The 15,530-nt window shown below is 34.4% G+C and overlaps 1 protein-coding gene across 1 annotated transcript in view; it reads left to right on the forward strand.

Moving 5' to 3' along the window:
- Window positions 1–15,530, forward strand: part of LOC150101616 (glycogen phosphorylase-like) — a 253,929-nt gene that overhangs the window by 202,343 nt on the left and 36,056 nt on the right. Inside the window, exons 11-14 of the mRNA XM_090399990.1 lie at window positions 840–954; window positions 4,951–5,052; window positions 8,826–9,032; window positions 9,846–10,067. Of these exons, the coding sequence (XP_090256116.1) occupies window positions 840–954; window positions 4,951–5,052; window positions 8,826–9,032; window positions 9,846–10,067 (646 nt within the window). The remainder of the gene's footprint in view (window positions 1–839; window positions 955–4,950; window positions 5,053–8,825; window positions 9,033–9,845; window positions 10,068–15,530) is intronic.

The raw sequence follows: 15,530 nt of genomic DNA on the forward strand, positions 1-15,530 counted from the left end.
TGAGAGTGTGTTTCATCCTAGAATTTCCTTATGTTAACAGTAACTATTGCGAAGATTAGCTGAAGTGTAAATTTAAAAGTGTATGCTTGTAAAGAGGTGTTACTGCGATTTTATTTTATTTGGAACTTAAGGAACTGTGAGAAGACTGTATTAGAGATAACAAATTTACCATTGTCTGAGTTTGTATGACAGTATTATCATAAAGGCTGAAGTGTTTATAATAACTTAATTAGTGATTTAATCTTAAATGTATAATTTGTGATTCTAAAATTAAATGTTTGTTTTTGTTAATCAAAAGTTGTATTTTGCCTGAATCTCTTTTACTGCACCATTCATAAAATATTCGAACCAAAGCGGGTAAATTGAGTAAGTTAAATATACTCAGCCAGTATATATATAATAACAACATATATAGGAAAGGTAGTTGAGAGTTGGTTTTTCTTCAATTTTTGAACTAATTCAAATATAAAGTGGCAGTCTTTAAATATAAATTTTCTTTATATTTGAATTAGAAATCAACTTACAACTTATCAAATTAGTTAAGAACATCGTAATAGTAATCATGTCGGATCCAAAGTATAGATTGAGAAGAAGTAGGATCCAACACTTGGTTATGTCCATTAGTAGTCATGGTGATCTTTATTTTATTTACTATGCCTGTCCCTTTGAAATTTTAGTTACTAATCTTTATGGTTAATGGTTCCTTTCACTATTCCATGACCAATTGATTTTACTTGATGTAATAGTTCAGTTTCTGAACATTTGCCATGTGTTAGAATCTGTTTCTCTTAAATAAATATTAGTGAAATAAAAATAATATTGAAATCCTTTTTTTTTAGTTTTAGAGATTTCTATGAGATGACTCCAGAGAAATTTCAAAACAAAACAAATGGCATTACACCTCGCCGTTGGTTAGTGTTATGTAATCCTTCTCTTGCTGATGCTATAGCTAGTGTAAGTATGTCAGTTTATTCAAAAGTTAGCTAAATTATTTTATTAGTAATAATGAATTATGTGTGCAAGAATGCATATTTCGACTTTTTAAAATAAAAAAAAAATAGCATTTTTTTTATAACAGAAATATTTATATTTACTAAAATAAAGAACCAAAAAGCTTCACTTAGGTGATGCAAAAATTATAATATATATTATATAATATATTATATCCACTTGATTTTTATAAGAAATATTTTTATTTGTATAAATTAGCTACAGTGTTGGAGATATTGCATATGTACAGGGTGTTCGGGATAAATTTGACATATTTATAATTAATTATATTTTTCCGTAAGTTACATGTATTAACACACACTTCTCTTCATTTAAAAGTTTGGACCCTTCATTCATATACAAGATGTCAGAAAGGATGGATAGCTGGAACCCACCTGAATCATGGAAGAGAATAACTTGTATCATGATGATTCGTGCCCGCCATCAAAATAAGGATATTACGACTGCTGCCCAATGCTCCCTGAATACAGTAAAAACAATCAGGCATGAACTAGAGACTTGCAATGGTGACTACGAGGATGTAGCAAGAAGAAAGATCCCTAGCAGACGATCTGATTGCGTTCGTACAGCAGAATTCCTCGCAAATCTGCAGGAACAGGTGTTGAAGAACCCTGGCATTGGAATTCGGGCTTTGTTCGTGGAGTTGCTAACTGTAGTCAAGCCCTGGATAACAAGGGTAGCCAATGGTAGGCCGTATGTATGGCAGCAGGATTCGGCCCCTTGCCACACCTCTGGGAAAAGTCAAAAATGGTTGTCTGAAAATTTCTACGACTTCACCAGTCCAAATGTTTGGCCTCCAAACTCCCCAGACCTTAACCCCATGGATTATTTTGTATGGGGCGCAGTTGAAAAAGACACCAATCGCACTTCCAGTAATACAAAAGCCCAGTTAATGGATAAAATTAAAACAGTTTTTGCGGCCCTTCCCAGGGAGACTGTAGCATCAGCTTGTTCGAGGTTCCGAAGCAGAATTGAAGCTGTGATCGATGCTAATGGTGGTTATTTTGAGTAAATCTTGTTGATAGTATTGTAATTAACTCTGCCTGTAATGTTTTTTTGTCAATTCATTAAATTTAATAGATACAAAGAAGATTTTCTTTTTCCTTACGAAACTGTCAAATTTATCCCGAACACTCTGTATTTGGCACATCATTAAGCTCCAAAAATCTGATAAACTTGATTTTAATATTTTCACTAAGGTTATCATAGCATTATTGAAAGGGAGATGGTAAATCCCGTTTTATTTTATAGCCGGGTACAAAACTCGGATCGAAATCCATTGAAGTCCTAGAGTTTCATGCCGAAAAAACTATCGGCAGGCCCAAGAGTAAGTAATCCCTTTGGTAGTACAACACCAGGGCAACTCCATGCAAAGGTGGAGCAAGCTCCGTCACTAACCTTAATATTCTCTCATAATGTAAAACACAGCTCCTAAGATATGTATACTGTTTTACATTATGAGAAAAGGTCACTACCCAGACCCAAAGGTTGAAACCCAGACCGGTTTCAACCTTTTTTTTGAGGTCTCATCAGTGAGTAGGTAGACCTGAAATATCAAGGTTTTAAGTGAACCGAACTTACATACCTCTAGTATCGAATTGCCAAAATGGTGTACTTGTATATTGTTATTACTATGTTTTACCGGCTACATAAGTTAATTGAAAGGTTTTTATAAAATAAAATGGGATTTACTATCTCCCTTTCAATTAACTTATGTAGCCGGTAAAACATAGTAATAATAGTTATCTTAGCGTTTTGGAAGTTTTTTCCCACTTGGTTAGACTATAATAAATTTAGTTTAATCCTTTATCCAAGTGTAAGCAAACAAAGTTTGCACCTGAAGTATCTTCAGGACTGAGGCAACTTGTGGTAAAGGTGGATTAAGCACTCATCACTCCTTGTCTCAGTATCACCCATAATGCAAAGCACATCTCCTTGCAGACACGTATAATGCTATGCATTAAGGGAAGGGCCACTACCCAGACTGGTTTCGACCTTTATTGAGGTCTCGTCAGTAGGAGCCAGACCCAGAAGTGGCAATACTAAGGCAGAAGCAATGGAGGAGTCATATTTACCTATACGAGTTGCCAAAAGGTGTGTCACCTTATTATTAAATTACGCTGGATTTAGGGAAAGATGTTGGAAGTTTTTTCCCACTTCGTTAGACTATAATAAATTTAGTTTAATCCTTTATCCAAGTGTAAGCAAACAAAGTTTGCACCTGAAGTATCTTCAGGGCTGAGGCAACTCGTGGTAAAGGTGGACCAAGCTCTCATCACTCCTTGTCTCAGTATCTTCCATAATGCAAAGCACAAGGAGTGATGAGAGCTTGGTCCACCTTTACCACGAGTTGCCTCAGTCCTGAAGATACTTCAGGTGTAAACTTTGTTTGCTTACACTTGGATAAAGGATTAAACTAAATTTATTATTATCATAGCATTTAGGTTACATTAGTTTACATACATTAGCTTACATCATTTAATAATGTTTGGTCTGCAGTTGATCCATGCCAATCACTTTCTCAGTTTTCAGTGAATCAGCATTCCCCCTGCTTTTTTTTCATAATGAATGAGGACAAATGTTTCTAAAAATTGAACAACAGTAAGTTGTTGTTGATCTTATTGTTTAGAAATAGATCTCATGTTTCACTCCATGAAAAGCCTCCTAATTTCTGCAAATTATTTCTCTGTTTCACTATACAAGTTCTGAAACATATGTTAGAAGTGTTTAATTATTTAATTGATCTTGACTGAAGATCAGAACAGTATTAAAAGTAGGCAGTAAATTAAGAACTTTCTTCCAAGAGGAGCAGGATTTTTTTTGGCAGCATTGAAATTTACTAAATTATTTTCAACACACTTGAGAATGGTAAGGAGATCAGCATTTAATACATTGGTTATGGAAGAGATCTTGAGCTTTAATCATTTGGGCTCTACAAGGTTTGTGAAATTAATAAAAGGAATAGGGTATACTGTCATCAAGCTCTGGATAGGACTTAATGTTAGTGAAAGAAGAGCCAAGAGAATGAGATTTGTCATTACTGATTTTAATCTTATTAATAATAATAATTATTATTGTTGTTACATAAGAAAGCAAATTGATGTTTTACAGAGTGACATTTTTATTTTAACTATGAAATTAAAATTTGATAATATTGCCATTATGTTTTGTGCCCTTGGTTTGCAAACATTTCTGTTCTTGTTCATGCCTTCTCTTTTAAGTGAAAATTTCAACACAGAATCTTGACTTCCTCAACATTAGTGAAGCACCATTCTCAGAGGAAGTGAACTATTATTCAGAACAAGTGATGAAATCAGATAGTGGCAAACGTGGGCTCTGGTGAGAGAGAAGTTTCATCTTCAGTTCTTGTTTCCATTTATCAGAAGCTGAGAATAGATGTTGATATTGATGGCACCCTCTGTGTTTCAAACTAGCCTCATATTAGAAATGGAAGTGCTACTCTGCAAAAGTAAAGAGTAGACCTTTTTCACAAAATCTATTTTACAAAAGTTCTATATCACACATGATTTGAATATGAGCTATTGCTGAGCAGTCTGAAATACCTATATACCAAAAAAAAAAAAGAAGCCAAAATGCTGTAAACAATAACACTATATTTGGCTAGTAACATCATCACTCTCATGAATGCTGACTGGCTTCATTATAAATGGTTCCTCAATTGATTCTGAAGTTTAAACTCATAGAAGTAGAAATTTTCAAATTAGATTTCTTTCCACTCATTCTAAACCTCAGACAATAAAAAAAAATCACTTTTGTGCTAAAACTAATAATTTATATACATGATTTTGTTCAGTCATAATGAACTGTATGTTTTATTTAGTATACAAATTGAAAATGCAGTATAAAGACAATTTGAAAACTTGAGTCATCCTTCACATTGAACACTAAATTGTTTTCACATTTTTTTTTTTCTTCCAGAAAATTGGTGAAGAATGGATCACTAGGTTGGAGGAGATTTCCAAGATAGCTCCATTAGTGAAAGATAGAGGTTTTATACGTGAGGTCCAGAATGTCAAGCAGGTTTGCAGTGTGACATTATTCTGTTGAGTAGTTTAATGTGTACATTTTACTGTCTTTTCATGTAAAGACATTAAAATTCTTTTATTTAATCATATGTAGAAAATCTTTATTCTGTAATATTGTACTTTATGCTGTTCCACATCATAAAGTACTGTTTCTGTTTGAAAATATCTGTTTTCTGAAGAATGTTTTGAAGATCAAGAGAAACAGTTGAATCAGCAAGAACTGTATTCTTTTAAACAGATATTTTTATGCTTGAATATAATGTAATCCTGCTCTTTGGGGTGATAACCCCTAGAGGGCAGGTTCCTTATTATGTGAATGGAGAGAGAGTACCAGATATTGTGAGGTTGTGCTGAGTCTGACCCTCTTCTTTCACTTTGTGGCAAACTCCTTCCTGTCATCTGTTGATCAACTTATTTCTTCTGACTTCCCACACTAACAGTGTGGGAAGTCAGAAGAATTTAAGGGCTATGGATTATTCTTTTCTAGCTTAATTTCTGGATAGAGTAGATATGACTCTTGCCTTGGTTAGCAGTATATCTAAGAGAAGGGAACTCTGAAATCAAACCCTAGTCCAAAGGGATTCTGCAGTGGATCATCTCTGAGTCAAGTAAAACATTGCTATGAATCTCAGAAAAGAGGGAATACTGATGGATCTTCTTAGTGATAACTTTGCAAGAAATGGGGAAAAAAGTCTTTGTAGGACATGGAATGTACAAGACCTAAATATTAAATTTAATGAAGTAATTCAAGAAATAGCAAAAAAAAAAAAAAAAAAATATATATATATATAGTGTCTCAACAAACAGAAGAATGGTAAAGATTATGAAATATTGGGTACACTCTACTACATATTTACACATTTAGTGGAGTGAATAAAAGCAGAAAGGCTAAAGATGAAGTCTGTCCTCATAAACTGATGGAAGAATCAAGTGAAAATTTGGAATGAAGTAAATGAAAGGTTTATAAAAATAATTTCTTCACATACGTGGATTGGAATGTTTAGTTATTTGAACTTATGCTCTATGTAAAGATGTGTTGAAAAGGAAGAGTATTTTGAAGATCTAAGAGGAACAGTTGAATCAGAAAGTGGACCCAAGGCATTATTAGCAGTTGGAAACTCTTGACGGTTGAGTTGGATAAAATGTGATAATCATTGTGTGGTGGAACTTCATGGGAAGGATCAAGTTGATGATACTATGCAGGTTGATTCAAGTGTGTGCAAATAATAAGCATCAGATGCTAAATGGCTATTATCGATACAAAAATATAAGTTCACATGGAATCAACCAATTAGAGGTTGAAAAAACCTGATTTAGCTATAGCCAGGCAAGAAAGAATGGCAGTAGTGCAAGATGTGTGTGTGTTTTATGGAGCCGAGTATGAAACAAATGTAATATGAAACATTTGTAATGTTTCATATTACATTTGGAGCCCAAAAGCTCACATTTTGATAGTTATTAATGTTACTAGATACAAAATAGGACTATTATAAGACAATTGTATCAATATATGGGATTTATATAGATGACATCTTGAACAGAAATTGCATTTAAGCAGAAAGGGATTCACATCTGAGTTGTATGATCATTTAAAAGTATACGCTATTGCTAAAAGAGGCCCTTGGAAGAAAAGGTAAAAATTGAAAAATATCAGATGAATCAGCATGTGAACAAGAAGATAGAGGGAAAATAAGAGGGCATTTGATAGATTGCTTAGCAATAAAGCCTTTTGAAATCAACTATTAAGAGACAAGTAAAAGAGAATGGCAGTTAAGTGTAAAGTGGGGGGTGGGGGCTGTAGTGAAATAGAACATCTCAGGAGATAATTGTGCTACCTGAATATTTGTGTGATTTCTCTTCAATATTTTAATAGAGATTATGAAGGTTTGTTATATGAGGATATGAAGGAGATGAGAGGTTAATGGCAGGAGAAATGATACTTTCTCCTCACATTAATATCTCCTTGATATTCCACCTACTTGAAGTGACAGTAGAGATGATGATGATGCAGACTGTTAGTCTCAAAGAATGGAAAGGTGGCTGACCCTGGCAGAGTGGTAGCTGAGATGTTGAAATATGGTGGTCATAAATTACAGGCCCTGACGATGACATTCACAAAGCAATTGCAAGTGAGGATATCCCTTATGAGTGGCATTTATCATTCATATCATCCACCTATAAGAAGGCAATGAGGAAGATCCTACGAATCATAGATGAATAAGCATTAGGCTAGCAGGATATTTAGTTGAATTGCGAGAGAGAGAGTTTTAATTTAGGTATCTTCAGTCAGGGCTTCACAAATACGCTCATCCATGGCGAGTACATTTTGCCAGGTAGTTAATAGCTGCAGACTGGACAAAATAGGATATCTGTTTATTATTAAATTAAAAACAATTATTATATTTAAAAAAATTAAATAACTTCAGCCATGGTAAAACATCTCTAATCACTTTGTGGAACTCCTTGACTTATGGAGACATACATAAAGTTATTTAACACAATTGGGGAACAGAAAGGCGTTTGATTTAAGTTGGGGGTGATGGAGTAAGCCTTCAGCACTGTGTTTGTTTAAAATTATGGTAGGTATAGATGAAGGAAAAAATTTTAAAACCAGCAAAGGACTTAAACAGGGAGTGGTGTATGTCACCAACATTATTTACTTATTGATTTTCTTAAGCTACTTAGATGCACTCTTGGAGGATTGGTATAGGCACTGCCATGGGATGGCTGTATCCATTGGTATAAGCAAGAGAACAAGTTTTTAGACTCTCTTCTCTTTGTTGGTAATTAGGCAATCCTTACAGGATACAAGGAGGATGTGGAATATTGGATGGGAAAAATGCATGGGCCTCAACTTTGGTTGCTTCAGCTGTAATCCCAAATAACACTTAGTTTCTAGTTTATGAGATGGTGTGGAGGAGGAAAATTGATTAATGGTTATATTAATCCCAGAAATGTCTTCAAAGTAGTAGAAAAGATCAAAGCTTAGGCTTATTTACATCATATCCACTATCCAGAGTAAATAATCTATCTCTAGCTTTCACAATAGTATTATTATGCAAATATTGCATAACATCAAATGTTATTTGGAATACTGATGTACTGTTCATCTAACTGCAGAACAACTAACGTGGCATGATGAGTGCATGCATAATATTAGATTGGTGCAGTGTATTGTCAAGATAATGAAGTTTAGAAGAGGATGTCATTATTTATGACTACTATTTAATGATTCAGAATTGATGAGGAGCATAAAACCATTCTCTGATAATGAAAATGAATCTTGATCATAGAACCTCTACAATGAGCTGGAATGTCTGATTAAGGCAAAGTCATCTAGATTATTATTGCATTGGCAATAATCTAGGTGACTTTGCCTATCTGGAGGGAAAGTCATTTGCATGCTATTGTGCACTACTACTCTCAAGTCAAAGGTTAGGTTCACATGTTATTAATTTCCATATTACAAACAATTTTCATCATTTACTGATGTCTGAATACTTTCTTGAGTATAGTAAGAAGAACTAGGTTAAAACTCATAAGTGTTTGTTCAACCCAGTCTTGTTTGGATAGGATTAAATAAAAACTTCTCTTGTGCATGAAGTTGTAAAAAATTATATAAACTTTAGATCAGTGTGGATGCAAGGTTTTAGCCATTAGTTAAAGGAGATAACAAAAGCTATAATTAGAAATAAATTACTTGCTAAATTTTCTTAATATTGTTTTTTTTTTTATTTGTATACATACATTTTTATTATTATTTTTAAGGAAAATAAAATGAAACTAGCTGATCTAATCCTAAAAGACTATGGAGTTGTAGTAGATCCTAGCTCTATGTTTGATATCCAAGTAAAACGTATTCATGAGTATAAAAGGCAGTTACTCAATTGTCTGCATGTCATAACCTTATACAACAGAATTAAGAATGATCCCAGTGCACCTTTTGTTCCACGTACAGTCATGATTGGCGGAAAGGTAGGTCTTCAATATTTTAATCTTTGTATGTAGGCAGTTGTTACCAAAGAAACAAAAAAAATTAGTAGTGTGATGCAATTGTGCAGTTTATTAAACTTGACAAGAAATTATATTCTTGTTTTAATCCTTTAACACAGTGCTTCCCAAACTTATGGATGTAAAGGCCCCTTTGGAAAAATTAAAATATTTCACAGCCCCCCCCCCCCATCGAAGAAAAAAATCGTAATACAGACATATATTATTATAATATTTATTGTATTTATATTCAATACAATGTATATTCAAAATTTTGCATTTGTAAGCTTTTTTGTGCTTCTTATCAATACCTTTGAAATGAAACTTATACGAATAAGCATATATTTACTGATATTTATTAAGCGCCAAAATACGCAGGAAGCAAAATTTGTGAACCAACACCAATGTGCGATTTTTTTCCGTTAAAATTCTAGAGAAATATCGCTTGATTCATCCCATTTTAACAACAGCCTTAGCTACAATCTTTCTGATGCACACATTGCCACTGTCCAGTATTGGCACACTCGTGACAGCTCACGCACATAGTCAACTTCAATTGGAACTCCAGCACGCATTCCTGTTTCAAAATGTACTATTGTGTTTTATACTAGATCTGTTGATGTAATTTTATCATATCTCTGTTATTTTGTATAATTCTTTGCCTATGATACCTGAAAAAGTTGGTTTATTCAACAAAACTAGTAGTATCTTAACATTAAATCTTTTCTTTTTCATTCTCGGTATATAGTCATTCAAACTAATTTATATATATATATATATTGTTTATTTTTTTTCCAGGCTGCTCCAGGTTATTATATGGCTAAACAGATAATCAAACTGATTTGTGCTGTTGCAAATATCATCAATAATGACCCGATTGTGGGCTCAAAGTTGAAAGTGATATATTTGGAAAACTATAGAGTCACTCTTGCCGAGAAGATTATTCCTGCTGCAGATCTAAGTGAACAGATTTCTACTGCTGGAACAGAAGCCTCAGGAACGGGGAACATGAAATTTATGGTGAGTTTTATTATAGTTGCCAGTATGAACTGATATATTTCTCATGCTTCTGAAAACAATACATTTTTATATAAAAGTAAATAAAAAAAGTCTTGGCCAACTTTTTTATTTGACATTGTTGTGTTGTGAACATTCCAAAGTATAAATGAAAACTGAATCCTTTGTTTTTTATGATTTGTTTGGGAAGTAGTGAACACTGCATTGATGAATCTCTTCTGTTCATGTCCACACCAAAGGAGAAAGTGTTTGTATGATTTTTATGATCCTAGAATGTTAACCAAGTTACATTTATCAGCAGACAATGGACTACTCCTGGTCACACATTCAAGATGTTCTTGACTACAGGAGAGTGGGTGGTGCATGGTCAGATGTTTGTTTAGGGCAAAAGTTCCTAATGGATTTCCTGAATATTTTCAGGAAGTCCATTAGGAAATTTCTTGAATATTTGTTTTCACTGAAAGAAATTAATGGTCCCATTGTTTAATAATTTTTTAAAGTAATTTACTCCAAATATAGTATTTCCCTTGATTCTGTTTTCGTACCTGGTTTCTTTCTGTGGTGCCTCTTACTTTATTTTTTTATATTTTGAATATATCATATATCATATCCAGTCTTCTAATGAGTTTCGTTTAGTTATTTTTATGTGTAACTTTTTATATGTATGCTTTTTTCCTGCATTCTACGCAATAACTGCTGATGATATTTTTATTTGTAACTTTCTATATGTATGCCTTTTTTTCTGCATTCTATACAATAACTGCTGATGGGAGACAGTGGACTAAAATTTGTATAGGATTGAATGTCACTTCTATTGCAGTGAACAGGAGCCTCTTCCAGGGACAATCTCTGATACCTGATGAAATGGTTTTCATCCAAGGGATGTTGTGCTAGTCCACTTTTAGGTTGCCTATACCGAATATAGTTTTTATGTTCTTTTCTTACTGTAGTGGTCCTTCCTGTCCATCACCAAAATATTGAATCACACACTGACAGGAAATGTTGTAGACAGTTGGGAAGAAGAGGGGGGGGATCCTAGTGGCCCTTGATTTGTCTCAAAAAGATGGAAACTATGTTCAGAGATTTGTGGACTCTTCTAATTTTGTTTTAGGAGTCAGCCTAGCCCATCTGTTGTACCTGTGATCTAGGGTGGGGATATGTATAGTCTGGTTGTGGTGGATGGAGGTTGTTCTTTTTAAGGAGTTTAGCAAATAAAGCATTAGACTATAATAATGCATTAACAACTATATGACCTTAAACTAATATTACATTTAAAAAAAAATAGTTTAAATACTTGTTTCAGGTAACAATCCTCATAACTGTGAGACACAGAATTGGTTCTGATACAAGGCACCTCCAGGAAATATGGTCTGTTCACAATTTACCATCAAATAAGATATGAAATGAGGGGGGGGGGGGTTCATGCATATGTTGTAGCATAGAATGACTCATTAGCTAGTTGTTGACCATTATAATTACAGCTATTTTGCCTGCTTCAGTTTAGGAGTGCCCCTGTTTAAATGTCATTGGCTATTTACTCATGGATTCTTAGGGCATTGTAGATGTAAATTTATCAAAAGGTATATGCAGCATAAGGAAGAGAAATTTACACATACCTTTTTCTGGGTGTTGCGGCTTTTCTTCTTTCTGCAATGTCCAATAACTACTGAGTGTGTGGAGGGGGGGTAGTCAATTTGGGAGAATTAAAATAGAAAAACCCAGGTTGTTTTGCCGGTTTTTTGCCATCGTGTTTGTATAGTTAATCAGTTGTGTGGGATAGTTGCGATTTATGAAGATCTGTGTTAGTTTTTTTATTTCTGCATTTAGATTACTCTGATTGGTTGAAAATTTGTAAGCATTTATGAATTGTGATAAGATGACAGATTTTTTTTTAACAGAATATGGATGGTATGAGTGGGAGTTTTCCCAGAAATAATATACATAGTTGTTGACCTTTTTTCTTTTGCCACGTTATCATTTGTTTTCTATGAATAATTTATAATGAGTGCTGTAATAAATTAATCCTGCCAGTTACACGATTCATGGTATGATACAATTTTCGTTGGTGGAAAACAATAGTTCTGCAAAAATTCACAGACAACTGTGTAAGGTTTACAGGCCTAAGGTAACAAGTGGCAGTGAGGTTAGGCAGTGGTGTCATTTGTTTACAGAAGGGTGCAATAATGTTCACAATGAAGAGCACAATGGCAGGCCAAGTGTGGTGACAGATGATTTGGTGGAAACCATGTGGGAAGGCTTGAGTGCTGGGAGGACATCATGTTGGAGATTTAATGGAATGTTTACAGCACTAGGAAAGGATTAAAAACTAATTTTAATGCTTCCAATATTTCGTCTGTCACTGAGACCTCTTCAGGGATTACAAATAACTCTTGTAACACACACACACACACACACACACACACACACACACACACACACACACACACACACACACACACACACACAATACAAATCCTTCTGAAGGGATGGACTGCCATAAACTCAGACCTCTCAAACCTTCTATCTGTCTAAGAGTAGATGACGTATTCTCTATTTGGTCAAATGACCCAGGCACATTAGACTCCTTCCTTAGTCACCTCAATAGTCTACATCCAAGAATCCAGGTTATGATGGAAAAGGAAAATAACAATAGTTTAACCTTCTTTAGAAACACACCTTCCTAATGATAACCTTTCCTTCAATGTATATAGAAAACCCACTCACACAGGCTGGTTCATTCACAAACTGGAGTATATAAAGTAACCTTACTCTGGTAGATCAGCAACCATCCATTTAGAAGAACACAAATCATACATCTGCAATCACAACTATGCTCAATCTGGCCTTGCAGACCATATATTGGATACAACCCATAAGATCTCCTGGAAGAAAACCACCATACTCCACCATAGTAAATTTAAAAAAGAAAGACTGTGTTTAGAATCTGCAGCAGCACTCAGAAAACAATCAAATTTAAATAAATACAGATGCATAAAACTTCCCAAAATTTGGGAAACAATAATTGTCAGAGGTCCCACTTTACATCCTAGGCTACCTACAGATGCCCTAGAGGGTGCACCACCTAGATAGGGCTTAAGAGTCACCCATGTGTTTCATTTTGTATTGTGTTGTCTTTGTGTTACAAGAATTATTTGTAATCCCTGAAGATGTCTCAGTGAACGAGACGTGAAATATTGGAAGCATTAAAATTGTTTTTAATCCTTTCTTAGTGTTGCAAATATTTCATTAAACCTCCAATATGATTTGGTGAAAAGAGTGAATGTGAAAATTTTTGAGAATTATCATTACACAATTACAGAACTTTCTTTTGAATTCCCAGAAGTTTCACGCTGGGGTATAAGAAATTGGATGCTAGATGGGTCCACTGACTGATGTGCATAAACAGCAGTAATGGAATTAGCTCAAATTTTTGCAGTGTTATGAAAATGGAGATGAGCTTTTTTCTTGTATTGTGACTGGTGATGAAATGCAAATTTTGTACACAGAGTCAAAACAATAATCAGTGCAGTGGCAACATTCATCATCTCTAAAAGCAAAATTCAAACGGACGCTATCTGTCAAAAAAAAAAAAAAAAAAAGATGGCTTCTGGGACTGAAAAGGAATCTTAAAGTATATATGTAGGTATTTTAGCATATAACAAAACTTGTTTTCTTCTCTAGCAGTTTAATTTTTGACAGGAACTTACTTTCTGAATGTGCCTCGTATATTCAATGGAGTGTTTCACAAAACTGTCTCTCAAATTTGAAAGAAAAGAATTCTGATGCTATTTGGAATTGCAGCTACTAAGATTATGAGGCCAATGTATTATGTTTATTAATTGCATGTTTTCAGGTTTTAATTCTGCTTGAAAAATGAAAAACTTGAGTTTGCAGAAGGAAACTTTCTCTACTACCTGTATACAAGACCATCTAACTTGCCTTCAGCTGAATTTCCCCTATAAAGATTCTTCATATCCTAAATAAGATTAAAACCTAGGTCTTACCTAGGTTTGAATCTTATTAGGTTAGATATCTCCAAAGAGCATCACTGACTCAGCCAACTGTGATGAAGAAATATCATTTGTTTCACTATATTGCATAATCAGCTCTTCCATACTTTCAGTGTTGAAGAAATTAAATGTAAGCCCAGGTGTATTTCCCTAATTTTGGCCAACATGAAGTTTGTCAATAACAATTCATGTGGTTAATTTTACACAATGAGAAATTCTATCAATATCAAAACAACAATCAACTACAAATATCAAAGTTGACTGTGGATGAATTTTATTTTTAAAACTTAAGTAGAATGGAGGACTCTAGCTTACAGAGCTAGAGTTCTGTAATCTAGAGTGTGATTCTGCTGTCTCAGCATGATAGGACAGAAAAAGGGCTATGATTGCTAATGAGTCAATGAGAAGATTGTGCAGTGAATATGGAGTGAATTTGATTGATGAAAGGGCTTATGATGAGAAATGAGAAACACAATGAGAAATTCTATCAATATCAAAACAACAATCAACTACAAATATCAAAGTTGACTGTGGATGAATTTTATTTTTAAAACTTAAGTAGAATGGAGGACTCTAGCTTACAGAGCTAGAGTTCTGTAATCTAGAGTGTGATTCTGCTGTCTCAGCATGATAGGACAGAAAAAGGGCTATGATTGCTAATGAGTCAATGAGAAGATTGTGCAGTGAATATGGAGTGAATTTGATTGATGAAAGGGCTTATATATGCCTGATAGACTTGTTTTGGAGTTAGATGTTTGGAGAAAGTTTTAGTTTTGTTTAGAAGTGCAAAACCAGGGTAGCTAGAGATATTAAGGGGGGGGGGGGCAATGAAGCATGTGTTTGGCCACCCCTGGGATAAATGAGTGTGTGTGTACAGAAATGATTATGCAATGCTGAGTGTGACTTCACAGGTTCAAATGATTGGAATGGGTTGGTAATGATATTACACAAGGATAACACTGGGTCCAAGGGGATGATGAAATGCATATATGCAAATGGCAGAAGTATCAGAAATAAGGGAGAGGAGTTTTTGGCATTAGTCAGCTTGACTTGACCAAAAATTATAGGCATCAATGAGACCTGGTTGACAGAAAATGATTTACAGGGATTGAATGTAAAGGGTATTATATTTTCAGGGAGAATAGAGAAACTAAGACAGGAGGTGGGTATTGCAGATGATAACTGAACTACAACCAACAAAATTAGAAGTTAAAGAGGATTTTAGTTTTGTGGAGATGGCTCATTTGAGCCTATTTGAGATAGAAGCCAGTGGGACAAAATATGTGCTTCTGGTTGCTGCTATAGACCATGGGTTCACTGGGAGATGTAGATACCATGCATCAACAGATTAGCACAATGAGTGCGGGATGAGCAGTTATGGGGGACTTAGACTATGGGACAGATTAGAGGGAGGAAAGGGGGCATGGAAAGATGGAAGGGGAATTTATACAGTTTT

Source organism: Typopeltis vanoorti, chromosome 11, assembly GCF_054136105.1.
Source record: "Typopeltis vanoorti isolate ZY-2024b chromosome 11, IOZ_Tvanoo_1.0, whole genome shotgun sequence".
Lineage (NCBI taxonomy): Eukaryota > Metazoa > Arthropoda > Arachnida > Uropygi > Thelyphonidae > Typopeltis > Typopeltis vanoorti.